Genomic DNA, 15,754 nt, shown 5'->3' on the forward strand with positions numbered 1-15,754 from the left:
TTTTCTCTGGAAGATGGTAAGTCCCTTTGGGGGGACTTTTTCACTTTGTAAACCTAAAACTTTTTTTAACACAATAAAGGAAAGGGAAAAAGCCAATAAGCATCATATGAGCAAGACATCTTAATGACAAATCCAAATGGTTCCACTTTACTTGACGATACGGATAATATTCATGACACCGTCATATAAGCATTTGATGATGAAATCAAACTTCATGACACGTCCAAATTGTTTCACTTCACGTGAGGGCAAGGAAAAATATTTCTGACACAATTATAATGCTGTCATGACAGCCAATGTAATAACCAACTTCTTAATGACATAAAGCAAAATAGTTTATTACAGTTTGATTATTAAACCTGTCATGACACATTTACAGTATGTTGTCTAGGTTAATGTAAACTTGTCATTACAAAGACATCAACAGGTTGGTAATGAACACTCAAAATGACTCCTTTGGGTTCATGATAGGTTTCATGTCATAATATTGATGGTGTCATGCCAATCTTATGCACATCTCTTCAAATAAAGTGTTACCAATATCTTTAATCACAAGTGTGGATTGAATATGATGTCACTAATCTAAAATATGTGGGATTACACTATTGATCCTGATTGGCTCCCTGTGTGTTTCAGATGTACTTCAACACGGTGCTGACAGACTCTGCCAAGCTGCTGAAGCCTCTCCTGGTGTTCTCCTTCGTCATGCTGGCCATCCTGGCCGGGCTGACCCGGATCATCCAGTTCAGAAACCATCCTGTCGATGTCTACTGTGGATGGTTACTGGGAGCTGCCATTGCCTTTTATCTGGTAACACAGTTAGCCACTCACAAGCATTTTCATCTTCAATATATATGTTTCTCAAACTTTTTTCAATATTGTACCCTCTTTGAATTGCTTTTTAAGCCAAGTAGCCCGACCAGCACAAAACATTTTTGGTAGAAAAAAAAAAAAGTCTCTATAAAGAGGTACAACACAGTGCCGGCAGTGATGGATTCACTAAACAACAACCATATTTGAAAGAAAAAAAAACTTTAAATGCTAAATTTCAAATGTTTAGAATCCATCACTTAATTAATTAATTATTATAGTTTAATTGTTTTGGGAATTATGCATGACCTATTTTTAAATTAGCATTTTTGCAAACATTTCACATACCCCCTGCAGTACTTAAAAGTACCCCTAGGGGTACACGTATCCCCATTTGAGAAACGCTGGTATATAGGGTTCTTAAACTGTCCTGTCAAAAAGAGGTCTATGGGAAAATAAGACCTACTTCTGACTTCTTACTCAGTAAACATTTTAATAATGGGTTTATGGTCTCAATCTGAAGTTTCAAGTCTTTACCAATACAGCATGACGTTCATTTAGTAAATGATGGTCCCATTTATGTTAAAACAGTCAATTAAGCAGGGGATGCTTTAGGAGTTGTCAATGCTAACACTGAGGACATTATAATTAGGGTTGGGTATTGGTTGGGTTTTATCCGATACTGGTGGCTTTCCTGTATTTTTTTAAATGGTTCCGGTGCTTAAACGGTTCTCGAACCGGTACTTAAAGGTCCCATGGCATGAAAATGTCACTTTATGACGTTTTTTAACATTAATATGTGTTCCCCCAGTCTGCCTATGGTCCCCTAGGGACTGGAAATGGCGATAGGTGTGAACCGAGCCCTGGGTATCCTGCTCTGCCTTTGAGAAAATGAAAGCTCAGATGGGCCAATCTAGAATCTTGCTCCTTAAGAGGTCATAAGGAGCAAGGTTACCTCCCCTTTCTCTGCTTTGGCCACCCAGAGAATTTGGTCGGCCCATGAGAGAGAGACATCATGGCTTTCAAATGAGTAAACTGGCAGTTTGCAAAACCCCCACCCTCCACCTTGCCCCCCCCCTCTTCTCCTGAAAAGCTACAGACTCAGAAGTGGCACATATTAAGGAAAGCTCATTGTGGGACTGGCTCTAGTGGCTGTAATTCTGCACCAAGGCTGAATTTTGGGAAAGAGACAGTATTGTGATACAGTTTTAGGGGACCACTAAGGTCTATATAAAAGAATAGAAAGAGCACCATGTCATGGGACCTTTAAAAAAACTAAACCGCAAACACTTTGTCAAAAAAAACAATACCCTTTTATTTCCAGGGCCAAATTGAACACAATATTAACATAAATATTTGAACAATATAAATGCAAGTAACATATGGTAATATTAAATTGTTTGTTAAAACATTTTGCATAGATACACAACATGTTATGAGTTTCACATTGCGCAGAAAGTCAGCAGACACTGAGTGAAAGAATTGGACTTGTCACGTTGTCACACATGCTGTTGAATGGCAACAGGTTTTGCTAGCCTACTTGATATGCTTTAAATTACTAGACTTACCCGAAGAGGACTGGCTGCTGTGAGGGGTGGCTGTGGCTTAGTGGTAGAGCTTTGGCCTCTACCACTTGGAAAGTTGGTGGTTTAATCCCTGGCCCTGAGGTCCAATGTCAAAGTGTCCTTGGGCAAGACACTGAACCCGAGTTGCCTGATGATGCTGCATCGGAGTGTATAGTGTGTGAGTGTTTATCTGATGAGCAGGTGGCACCTTGTACGGCAGCCTCAGCCACAGTGTATGAATGGTGAATGGTTCCTGTACTATGTAAAGGCGCTGTGAGTAGTCGTTAAGTCTAGAGAAATGCTATATAAATACAGTCCATTTACATTTGCTGTCGTCATCATCATCTGTGATATCCACCACCACACTGGCAGGGCTGGGACTGTCTTCAATTTGTCCGGCGAGGCTGACACTGCTGCTGCTGTTGAAGGCCTTGCGTCACGTAGGTTATCAAACACGGTGCATTGTTTAGCTTTCCCAGGTGTTTCATCAATCAAATTTGACTCCCTTGCATGACATTGGTTTAAGGCGTCTGTTGCATGTCACAGAGTCTGCATCCTTAGATGTGAAATGCAGCCAAACCTTATAGTGTTTTGCCTTTGGCATCTTGATTGATCCTCTCACTATCAGTTCTGATCAACAAGTATGCTGAGTAGCGGCACTGACATCAAGCATGTTGACTCCGGAACACCATGGGGCAGTAAAAAAAAGTCAGGCAACAACATTTTTGTTCTTATTCGGTCTCGTTAGTATTGTTTACGTTGGAACCGGTGCCCTATTAGCACTGCTTTTCGGTACCCAACCCTAATTATAATAGGTAGTCTTTAGTTTTTGGCTGTTGTCCGTGTTTTCATCTTAAACTCTGACCCTTTCAATGTGTGTTCTCAAAGTTAACTGAAACATGTTGGTCGCAAACAAATATCTTGTTCAGCATTCTGCCAACCAAGCTAGCTAGCTACTGCTAGCAATAGCTGGTGACTTAAAAGATGGTTTGTTGACTTTCTGTTCTGCTGTACATGCAGATGAACTTTTCCAGTACCCAGAAGTCTGTGTTTACCCTCTAGTAAATCTCCGCAGGATGACTGGCTGAAGGGTTGGAAATGATCATCATCAATCATCTTCTTTTGGACGCATTCTGATTTCATAGTTCAAAGCTATCTAACATTTCTTTTGGACATTTATCCCCCACAGCTACATGATAGCGCTCAGTAATCTGTAAAACTGTTCAACACAAAGCAGCAACAAAAGCTTCAATTTCTTACATTTTGACTTACAGAACAGACCAACTGTTCACGCTGAAACAGGGCCAGACAAGCAGTGACGCTTAAACACACAGAGACCCACTAACTACGCGCCCACCTAGTATTCATTCCACTACTTGCACAGGGTAATTATGCACTAAAGCCCTACGGATCAGCATGAAAAAACCCATCAGACTTCTTGCTTGCCTGTTCCCAGCATGTAACAGTGTAACAGGATAGGATTAAAGTCACTATCAGTTCAAATAAAACAATACATAACTTATATTACAATTACATTATATAATACCTACAAACTTGAGCCATCAAAAATCTGCAAACTCACACTGTTCAGTCAGCCGAAAAGCGTTGTGCCTTCCCCTTAGTCCCAACACTCATGAATGAGCAAAACAGTTTACCGCCAAAAACAATAAAACAAAGTAACCATTGGGCCACCGATGCATAACTGCAACTTTATTCACATGTGCACCAGCCGGTTAACACGCGATATTTACTGAATCATAATGAAAGGAAAACAATAACAGCCAAGCAAATACACTCACAACAGAGGCTAACATGAAACACTATTAGATTTTAATATATTTACCCTTTAGCAGAGCTTCCATGTACCTGAGTGTGATTAAAATGAACAAACATGTGCATGATACGCTTTATTATATTCCAGAAATCTATAGTTTGAACCAATCCACAAGTGTTACAATTAATTTAAATGGCACAAACGGGACCAAAAGCCAGAACAAGCCCCCACTTAGTCATAAACCTGGCTCTAGACAGAAACTGGGACACAAAATGCCAATAACTTTTTTTGGTATTTATTACCAAAAATATATGTATATTTGAACTAAATACCAGAGGTGTCAAAAGTATTCTCATTCAATACTCTACAGTACTTCTGTAGAAGTTCAAGTATTAACTCAAGTGTTTTACTTGAGTAAAAGTATAAAAGTAAAAGTAAAAGTGAAAGAAATGGGGAAACAATGCCATTAAGGACAAAAGCTTAAAGGGGCCTATACCCCCACTCCCCCAAAAACATTTTTTTAAAGGCCATAATGACTATGATGTTATATTAAAATGGTAATGTTGAAACATTTGGGATGCACCCGTTTCAGCCGCATTTGTACCCATTGAAAATGAATCCATTTTAGTACAATGCAAATACAATTAAGAACCATATATGTGTACTACTGAGCATTACTATGTGTTTCATGGAGCGGAAGATATGATGACTAGTTGCCTATAAATATTGTAATGGTGCAAAACGTCAACTAGCAATCATTTTTTAAATTGCTCATATTAGGAAAAAATTTGAGGTGTTGTTCCACATGCATACAAACCTGAGAAAAAAACGATCCCTGCTGTTTTGAGTGAGATATGGTTTCTGAATGTCCTCCTGAATGTCTCACTCTGTAGCTAAAACAAACACAAACACACAGGGTGAAAACAGGATCTGCAGCAATGTGCAGTACAACAAAAATAGGGTGTTTTGAAAAATTAAAACCATGTAAACCTATTCTGGTACAACCTCAAAATACAATTATGAAGCTGAAAATGAGCATAATATGGGCCCTTTAAAAACATATGTCTTAAAATAACATTCTAAGTAAGGGTGTCCTTCCTGTCACAGTCTTTAGATCAGAATGAAATCCGTTTTAGTCTATTCAGCTTTACAGATATCACACAAATATATACTTATATTATATAATTATTGCTTATAAACAATTCCAGATAATGTTACATAACACATATTGAAATGTGAATCTCAGATTACATTTTCACTTACGTAAACAAATTTAACCTCACTGCTCATTTTAGATACAGTTTTGCAACGAGACAAAATGCTGAGGGAACATTACAACATTTTTTCATGTTTTTTTCCAGCGGTATGTGGATAATAACCTGGAAAAAGTTTTAAAGGTCCAATATGTTATACTGACATCTAGCTTTTTTAAATGGTTACTACAGTTCAAATTTGAAATACTGAAAATAGTTGACAATCCCCTGCGCCGAAGTTCACGGGAGTTGCCAGCTTGAGAAATCTCAACCCAACGTCACACAATGTCAATGTCAGCTTGATGCTAATCTCACATTGCCAGACATAAATCCGCAGCTCAGCGGGGTTGCTAGATGCTGCTATGTATATGTTATAAAAGACGGTGCTGGAGGCTAAACGCACGTAAACATTGTTTACGCAGCTTTCAAAATTCGGAAATAGTGTTTATTCATGTATTTATTCATCTAAATAGCCTATCGTTCTAAGCCATTCTAAATTAAGCATATGCCATTTTAGTTTAATATTGTTAATTTAGTTTTTTCATAGGTTGTTAAACCTAAGACAAAGTCTATCCATATTGCGCTGCATTATGGAATTGAGAACGAGGAGATTTCACACAGCGCCCCGATCCCAGAGATCACGGCATCCTCCCCGTTCCGCCATTTTGGGAGGATACCCGTTAGCATGTGTTCATTGTTTATGTTGGTAGCAGTCATGAGAATGAGGACGTAGCCTACATCATGGTAGCTTGCTATCAGTTTTGACAAATTTCTTGCGTAGCCAGCAGGAACCAGCAGAGATTCAAAGATTCGTCAGTCACTAGCCTACACTACATCACGTCTCATGTAATGAATGGATTTGTCAGTTTTTTTAAGTGCCCTCCTACTGATGACAGCAAACGGCCTCGGCTACAAGCCCAAAGTGAGTGAGCTCGGAAAACAGTTCTAAACTTCATGTTTTTCAGGTTAATTTGGTTCACGGTAGATTCCTGTCACTGACTTAACAAGCCACAACGTTGTTTAGGTTACCCCTTTCAGACACAAAGTTGCAAGTTACCTCTACCTTTTCCTATAAGCCTATGTTACAAGTAAAATTCAGGATATATTGCCAGATAAATAACTGGATTTAATTGCATGCATTCTCTGGCATTTAAGCCACCAAAAGTTAGTGACAACAAGCACCCTTTGCTTGTCAGCTAGTTAATGTTATTATAATATTAACCAACCGCATTTGTAGTTTAATTCATCATAACTAGCTCATCCATAAAACACAATCTAGAGTACAATGCCTTCACAACTAATTGTGAAAGATGCTACATGGATTCAAATCCCAGACATAATAAAGACCTTACAGGAATAACTGGGCTAGTTTACTCTGACTGGCTACCAGAGGAGGAAAAGAGGTAAGACAAAGAGAATGAAGAAACAGAGACGGGACAATTTGAGAGAGAAAGAACAGAGAGAGGTGAGACTAAGTGAGGAGAAGCTGAGGACGAAGGAACAGAGAGAGGAGAGATGTCACCCACACATTTGGACTGAAAAGCAAGACAGTCAGTTTAAAACAGCTAACCCTTGGCTTATTGTCAATGGTGATTTTCCTGGGTGTCGTACTTGTTAAACTGTCAAATCTCTTGGAGTGTTTAAAGAGACGGGCATCTATCGTCTCTCTCGAGTGAATGATCGCAGACTAACATTATGTACAGCCGCAATATCAGCAATATCATCTGTCATGCTTAAGGAGCAAAATTTACAAGCATTCGACATCACATAGTCACAAGGCAACAGAAAATACAATGGATGTTTCCATGCAAAAACAAGTGAAGGAGTAAGCAGAGATGACAGCCTCACTGTTTTGAACAGCATACATCATAGCAAAGAACAGGCCATACACAGACTACCAGGAGCTGGTGGTGCTCAAACATGGGCACCACCATTCCTATATACTATACTGCAAAAGGTATAAATGATCACACAGCAAAGGAAATATTGCAAGAAATTGGCACTAGTAGTGTTTTTAACATAATAAATGATGTGCCCACAGTTATATAACTCGATTTAGTTGAGCTGAAAAGCCAGTCAGCTGAAAATCTTACAAAGAGTTTGCTTCAGTGCCTCCAAACTTGGATACTAGATGAGAATTTCAATGTTCAATGCCAATGTAATTGCTTTTGCTTGTGATGAAGCAAGTGCCGTGCTAGGGAAGAAATCTGTATGGAACTCGTACAAAGCTTTGCATCAGCACTTTACTGCTGCTTCTGTGGATAGCACAAGAGAGGAAAATGAGAAGGCTATGTAAAGAGGTCTGATTGCCAAAATGTAGACACAATAATTCCTTTGTGATTTAGCTTTAATGTATGACACGTTAGAGGAAATTTCCCAGCTTTCCCTGAACTTGCAAAGAAGAGAAATGGCTAAAAAGCAGACCAACTTGTGAGAAGAACCATTTGCATTCTTTCATCCATGAAGACCGCTTCAGGTGACAAGAAGCTCTTTCAGCTGCATTGAGACAGGAGTTGACATTCGATTAACAACCAGTCTGAGGGTAAGACAGATAGACTCATCTGTGTTCTTTCAGTCACTCGTCGGAGGACAAGTTGTTCAGCACTGGCTCAAGCAGACACCTTGATGGATCAGCTGAGAACACCACACAGTATACAGATTTGCTTGATCACTATAAAATTCTCAATCCAGAAAACTGGCTTACATGAGCAGAATGGGGAAGCTTGCATCAATCAGCTCACACTAAGGTTCAGGCTTGACCAAAGGAAAGCGCTCGAGGGCTTCAGGGATTATAAAGACGACTCTAGTGTGATACCTGAAAACTTCACGAACATTCTCAGCCTGATCCCTGTGAGCAGTGCAGAATGCGAGCGAGGTTTCAGCTTAATGAATGTCATCATCACTGAGATGTAGACACCTGATCGAAAGTGTCTCATCGTTGAGGTTTGTTAACTTGAATGGTCCTCTCTTGTCAAAGTGGAACCCAATGGAGTATGTCAAATCTCGGCTGGTAAAGCACAGACACATGGACATGCCTCTGCAACCCATCACTTCAAGTGGACAAAGAGGCATTGTGGGCATTGTTGTCATATTAATTAATTCTAGGCAGCTGGTTTAATGTAGGGAGCATGTGGAAACTGTTTTCTAAAGGCCCAACAGTACAGGAGATTCAGAGGGAATCTAGCCTGTACCAGGCTAAAGACTTTTCCCTTTACAGGGCTACATACAGTATACCTTCATGTGAGATGTGAGCCCATGTTATATTCAACATATTGTATTTGTTTACTTGTTTAACACCTTTGAGAATGTACTGTACTTGACCATTCTGCCAGAAAGAAAAAGACAGGAGCATAATGCAATATCTTAATGTACAACTGTTTTGCATTGGAAGCCCATGGATATAAGCCTCCCTCTCTCTCTTTTTCTTAAAGATTTTTGTTCTCTCTGTTTTGTCATTCAGTAAACCATAAAGATTTCAACCATATTATTCCTTCTTGAGTCTTTTTAACAAGATCTTAGATTAATGTATGGATTGAACAGTGATTGTGTGACCTATGAGGGAACCAGTGATACCCTTGGTACCATCAAATGATAGCTTATAGTAATGTTATCAGGATACACATACACTGGTAGGCCATTGCCCACCCTACCGGTGGCCGCGTCAGGGTCCACCTGATCACAGAATTTATAGTTCACCAACCTCTCTTTTACCACTACACTGCTGTGGCTGACAGTCACCTTTTATAGACCAACTGGAACAACAACGCCCACTTCTGGGACTCGTTCCATAGTCTTAGTGAATTGTTTGTAATTTTTTATGACTGTTGATAATTTCTGAATTAAAAACCAAAACAACTCTCGCTAAAAAGACCGCAACCTTGCATAGCTTTGTGCCCGACTGACAGCCATTTTTTCTTGGCTTAATGTCACTTACACTAAAAAAGACTGACCTCTTGGTCGTCTGTACTCAGGGCACAGTCACTGTCTGTCGGCTACGGCCGCTGAACAGAATCGGGGAACAATTTTGGGCAGGGGGGAGATTGTTAGTACCACTACTTCCAAACCCAGCTTGTCTATACACTGTACAGTCAGTACATTACCCATTATGGCATTAAGTTTGTAAGAAAGTGGGACTAATTTTACTGTCATACATATCATACACCTTGAAGCTTGTGATGGTAACGTTGGCCAACATAACATAACGTTACATGCCTTCCAAAGCGACCTGTAGAGAACACTATTTTCCAACCCAACAATTAGGTTATGGGGTGTTTTGTCAGTTAAATTGCATTTTCCCATTACAACGAAGTCAAACGGTTTCTGGCATATGACATGGATCCTACATTAGCAATTAGCATGTACTAGCATGGCGGCATTAGTAACCAGTCAGGAACACTTCACCGGTTGTGTCATCATTTTTATTCCTGAATAACTGACCGTACTCTATAATTTAATACAAGCACATAAACATTAGCCATAACAAATGAATGAAACTCAATGCTTGTCCATTCAGGAGGAAATTAGTCAACGCAGCGTCCTTTTGGGCTCTAAGCTGTCTCCATCTTTTAAATGCATCTCCAATTTTAACCCGTGTTTTACCTTGTCCGTTGTTATGCAACCTTTTTGAATTTTTTTTTTTTAGGGTGGACAGAATGAATCCATCTTTGTTGATCAAGTTTGTTGTCGAGTATGGGTTTACGTTTTTACAGGTATATCTGGCAACTCGGCCCGGCTGTCAAAATGGGCAAGAGGAGAAAATACTTGCTTTAGCGTTGTTGTCAGAAAAGCTAGTGTTTCAACTTCGCATGTTTCCTTAATATCTGATGACACATTGTGGTCATTTTTTGATTAAATATAGCACCTTTAAGCAGTGACGTTAATACAACGTGTCGGAGGGAATACAGCGTCTCCTGCTGCGGGGAGTCAGATTCAAAAGGGACTGCGGGGTGTGCTAATGTTAGCTTATTGTCTCATCTGGGGTCTGTTAAACACTTAATTTATCCAATTCAGCCATACCACAGCTGTCATATTTCATGGACCAGCGTGAGCATTATTTCCAGGGTAAATTAGCTGTTGAGGCTTTCGCCGCTGTTTGTCACTCTGAGACTCGCACTGTTGTTGATTTGGTTGACATGACTTTGTGAGTGAACATGTCCTGTCACTGCTCACCCTCAAAGAGGTGAGAGAGTGTATGACCGCTGCCAATACTCCGATAATATTTGTCTCTTTTGCAGCTCAGGTAAACACTGTTGGGTAAACTGAGACACAATAAGCATCTCATCTTCCTCATGTCTGTTCATTTCCAAGTTAGTTTGTTGTGGGAAATATATTTGCTTTGCAACCTTGTGGCATGCTGCAGTAACTTTCACCTAATTGTTAATTGGGTAATTATTCTGTGGTGGATTCAGGGTAGTAGTACTCCAGAAACATTGATCAAGGTTGTTCAAGCTCTTGCCAGCTGTAATTTAAGTAATGTCGCAGTTTATTTTGCCTTTGGAAAGTCTTGAAATCCCAGTGGGTTGTGATATTTTTCTTACAAAACAGGGGTGCAAGTTGCAAATTAGTTTTAAAAGTCAGATATGACATTGATCAACAATATATAACCGAAGCAGATGTCTAAAGCGTGACAATTGACAAAATAATGGATGAGGCCAAAGGATTTCCTCTGTTGAGTTTGTCATTTTCCATTGTTGGTACACTAACAATGACAGGCTACAGTCTAGTATCCAGTACAGTTGCATGAAGTAGACATAAACAGTATATGTGTGGAATCTGGTGGACATTTCATACCTCCCACACACCATCACCCTCAGCCCACACACACTCGGATAACCAGGTCCTGCATACCCGCAAAACTCATGAGCAGAATTGAAATCGTTACACACACACCCACTCACACACTCACACCGCCCTGTTCAGCCGCCTACACCCTTGTTGTTGGGCCTCATCCTGCAGGAGGAAACGTTGGCTGCAGATATGTGAGGTTGTGCTCCGGAACACTAACTCTACATCAGATGATGCAGAATCAGTCTTTAAAGGAGAATTCCGGACAATTGTTACATTAATCTTGATTTCTATAAATATGCGTGTACTTTCGAATGAAAAAACCCCGACCTGAATTGGTGCAGGCAACACTGAGTATCTGCAGCTACGTGTACAAGCTTCAACTGAGCTAAAACGGCAGTTAACGGGGCAAGTTTTAGAGTGTCTTTGTGCCTTTTAAGAGACACAAAATGCCATTAAAATGTCTGTGTAAGTGGAGCAGGGCCCTTACGTGACAACAATATGCGTTTTCAACTCAGATATTGTTTAAATTCACATAGCCTGTCTCCATCCTGCCAGTAACTAGCTTGCCCTGTTAGCTGCTAGCTGCCGTCCATGATGTTCAGCCAAGCTTCTTAATAATCATCACGCAGCAGTTACAGTTGTAGCTCATTCATTTTGTGTGTGATCAATCGAGTGTTGGTGAGTAGGAGACAGGCTAGGTGAATTCAAACAATGTCTGAGTTGAAAATGCATATTGTTGTCACATAAAGGTCATGCTCATCTTGCACAGACAGTGATGGGAATAACTACGTTACTAACCGCGTTACTTTTTCAGTAAATCTAATTGATTACTCTTCCCTTCTTAATAACGCTGTTACTGTTACTGCCGAAAAATATAATTGAAGCTGGGGTTTTTTATCAGACCAACAGATCAGATGAGGTTGAATAAAATTTCATGGTAAGACAATCATAGGTAAAGTTGGGCGGGTGCTCATAAGCAGTTTTTTCAATCAAAAGTACACACATTAAAAATCTTTCAAAGGAAGTTGCAAGATTTGAGGCTCAATAAACAACAAAATACCGCTGATAAAGGTTAACTTAGCTGGTAAATACTAAATAATCTGCCTGTCTCCTTGTCGCAACGTGTCACGTTTAACCTGAGGATAAGACTAACTTGCCTGAGTGAACGTGGGTCTTCCCTAATGGTGTCAAGACTGTCTCACCCAGAGCTTTCATTGTTTTGTCATTGATTACACTCCACTTTGCAACACAATTATACAACAGACACCTTATTTATTGATATTGATTGATTTCAGTATTGATCAATCAACACCAAAGATTCTTTTGTACCTTAAAATAATGTTTCCAAACTCGTTTCAGTGGTTCATTAACCCATTGGAATGAGCCATAAGTATAATGGTAATGGTAATAGTAACGGTCATTTCTGTTCCCAACCTGTAGGGGGAACAAAAAGGAAAAGTGCTTTGGTGCCTACTGTAAAGGTGCTGGTTGAAAAGCAAGTAGCTAATGCTAGGTCTTTAACATTAGCTAATTCTTGGTGGTTAAAATGTTGTTTTGACCACGGTTAACAACTCCGGACTAACTCCCGAATTCATCAGTAACGTTAACTGATAGATAGACAACTAATCAAATGGTAATTTAGCCAGCTAGCACACCACTGCCTCCCACTCCCAGCGCTACAAGGCTTTATTCGGGATGAGAGCTGACAACAGCCCCAAGGACACATTCACAGTCAGCCCCCAGTCAACTAGCAACCATCCACTACCATTACAGCCCCGGCCGGGGACACATCCACAGTCTGCCCCCAGCCAGCTAGCAGCCAGCCCAGTCAGCACTTAACCCTGGTGCCAAGGACGCTAACGGCAGTTTACTGAACTGTCGGGAAAAAGGACCCAGGTACCCAAGTAAGAACAGCGGCCATTCATTACGTTACACCTCCGTTAGCATTAGGGTGAGCATTCTCACTCAGCTCCACATACAGGTTTGTGGAGCTCAGTTTTGCGATTTGTTTTTTATTTTGCATATTGTTACAGCCCTACTGTGTAATGATGTGATCCTAATCATAATATGTATTAATTCATGTAGTCTATATTCAGGCGCCTTAGGGTCCCAAACTGTTGAGCTCTGTTGCTTCACGTCCGTCTCTCTGTCTCTCTGCTGTCTAACTGACTGACTGAGGTTGTGTTTATTGTTGAATATAAAAATAATTAAACTATCCATACCAGAGAGAAGCACCCCCTTTACTGTCTACTGTTTATATATTAGAGGATGTTAAAGGTACGGTGTGTAATATATTTACTGTAATAAATCAAAAAATGACCACAATGCGTCATCAGATATCAAGAAAACATGCATGCATGATGTTGAAATCTTTTCTGACAACAATGCTAATACCAGTATTTTCTCCTGTTGTAATTTTCACTCTTTTCGTTCTTTTCGTGTTTTTGACCTGTGCCCAGTTGACAGCCAGGCCCGGGGTGCCAGATCTACCTGTAAAAACGTAGATCCAGTGCGCTACAGCTGTAACGTTAGTGCAGCCATGAAAGCAGCAAAAAAAAATCGATCGGGATCAACAGAGATAGATTCTACCCGACCTAAAAAAAAACTGGTGCTTGTTGACTAATTATAATGTCCCTTGATGCAGTACTGTGCTGGAATGGCACACACCAGAGACATGCTGGCTGATGCATTTCATTTACTGTTAAACTATTTGCTGAACTGTGTCTGGAGTATTTTTTTGAAATTCACAATTAGTGACATACAGCGAAGGCAGTGGTGAACAAAGCATAGTTGTGACAGTATGCTAATTCCCTTCAAGTCCCTTACCCACCCGCAAACCATCCCAGATCAAGTCCAAACCAGATGGGGACAAAAAACACAGACCCATGCACGCCTGCTTTAGAAAGTTAACTAGTCGCAAGTTTGCAGTAAAATGCAGTTGGATTGTCGCGGTCAAAACACTATATGTAGCAGCTGTGAATCAAATAAACTTATTATAAATAATTGTATGTCATTGAATGTTTGCTGTTCAATCCAGATGAGTATTGAAAAGTATTTTCCGCAACTGAAAAAGGGACGTGTTGAAGATGAGGACCAGCCTGAACCGGCGGTATCAGTCAGAAACAGTGCTGAACAGTGTATTTAGTTATGTTATTGATTAGTTTACTATGTTTTCATGCTTCAACCAGTGCTGTTCACGCAGAAAGACAGGGCCAGGGAGAGATAGAGATAGATTTGTTAGGCTTTGTAGAAAGAGCAGGAGAGGAGGATAGCATCCAACAGCGTGTCCTCCTCAGTTTTTGATACATGATTGTTACGGAAATAACAATTGAGTACCCCCCTCCCCCCAAAGGTATCATTAAGCGTGTCATCGGCAATGGCAGGGCAATCAGAGGCATGCAGTTCATCATGGAATTTGGCAAATATTTAATTATTGTTGACAGGGTCAGTGTGGATCTCATTTTGCTCTAATGGCAGGAATTCACCATGAGGTTGCCTCAGCTCTGGCCTGATGTTTTATCCCCAGACTCAACAAAGTGAAACAGAAGGGAGGGAGAGGGAGAAAAATAATAAAATAATAACAAAAAAGCAAAGCTTTGCTGCGCTGCTCAGTGGTTCCGGCTGCTGATGGTCCATGGGCAGCATGGTCCCAAATAACATGGTTAATATTTATTTTCCAACAGGATTCAAAAGTATTACCACTTTAAATTGTAACACTTTATTAAGTTAAATATTGACTTTGTTGCATAGCAGTTTATTTTTAAAGTGCCCATATTATAAAGAAATCCCTTATTTTATCTGATTTTATTTAGTCTCTGGTGCTACCACACGCATACAAACTTGAAAACAAACAAACATCCATGCTGTTTTGAGTGAAATACAGGTTTTTGAGTATGTCCTGCCTTGAAATTTGCCAAACTCTTTTTAATGCCTGCTCTTCTGTTTCTCACTGTGTGTGTGTGTGTGTGTGTGTGTGTATGCAGGGTGTGTATGCAGTGGGCAACTTCCAGCCCAGTGAGGATCGGTCCAGAAGTCGAGCACCTACCCCCACCCTGAGAGAGCCCCCCCTCTCCTCCTTACCCAATGTCAGCCAATCAACAATTAGCAACAGCCACCAAGGTACACCCATGCGTGCCAGGTGTATCTAAGAATTACAGATGGCATCCATAATAGCAGAATACTTTCCAGATAAAAATGCTACACATCCAGGTCCTTGTGGTTCAGCTTTACTCTTTCCCAAAAGGCTAACTTTGAGCATACTAATGAGCACAGTCACACTGTGCATTGACATCAAACAAAATGAAATGCCATGAAAACAAAGGAGAAAATAAATAGCTTTTCCTATTCACATCTGTCCCTAATTTTACTCATAGTTCCTCTTACTTTAAGTAAGGTTTGAGTCACTGCATCTCTGGACAGAACACCATGGCTGAATTTCAGCCTGCACTCCCAGATCATGTGAAGATATGTACCTTGTGCTTTTATTGGGCAGAAAGTACACAAAGTGCTGTTAATTGTTTTCATGTGGTGCATTTTCACGGGGGAGAGATATGTCCTATGAATGA

At 40.2% G+C, this 15,754-nt stretch overlaps 1 protein-coding gene and 1 long non-coding RNA gene across 2 annotated transcripts in view; one reads left to right on the forward strand and one right to left on the reverse strand.

Annotated features, from left to right (window-relative positions):
* LOC116699098 (phospholipid phosphatase-related protein type 4) overlaps positions 1–15,754 on the forward strand; it is a gene marked incomplete at its 3' end in the record, with an annotated part of 127,033 nt that overhangs the window by 38,748 nt on the left and 72,531 nt on the right. The window contains 2 exon segments of the mRNA XM_032531497.1: positions 637–810; positions 15,173–15,308. Of these exon segments, the coding sequence (XP_032387388.1) occupies positions 637–810; positions 15,173–15,308 (310 nt within the window).
* Positions 1,031–3,180, reverse strand: LOC116699103 (uncharacterized). Its single transcript, XR_004334367.1, has 3 exons — positions 3,097–3,180; positions 2,734–2,740; positions 1,031–1,041 (listed from the first exon to the last, which is right to left on the reverse strand). It is a non-coding gene; the product is annotated as an uncharacterized LOC116699103 (long non-coding RNA).

Source organism: Etheostoma spectabile, chromosome 12 (assembly GCF_008692095.1).
Source record: "Etheostoma spectabile isolate EspeVRDwgs_2016 chromosome 12, UIUC_Espe_1.0, whole genome shotgun sequence".
Taxonomy (NCBI): Eukaryota; Metazoa; Chordata; class Actinopteri; order Perciformes; family Percidae; genus Etheostoma; species Etheostoma spectabile.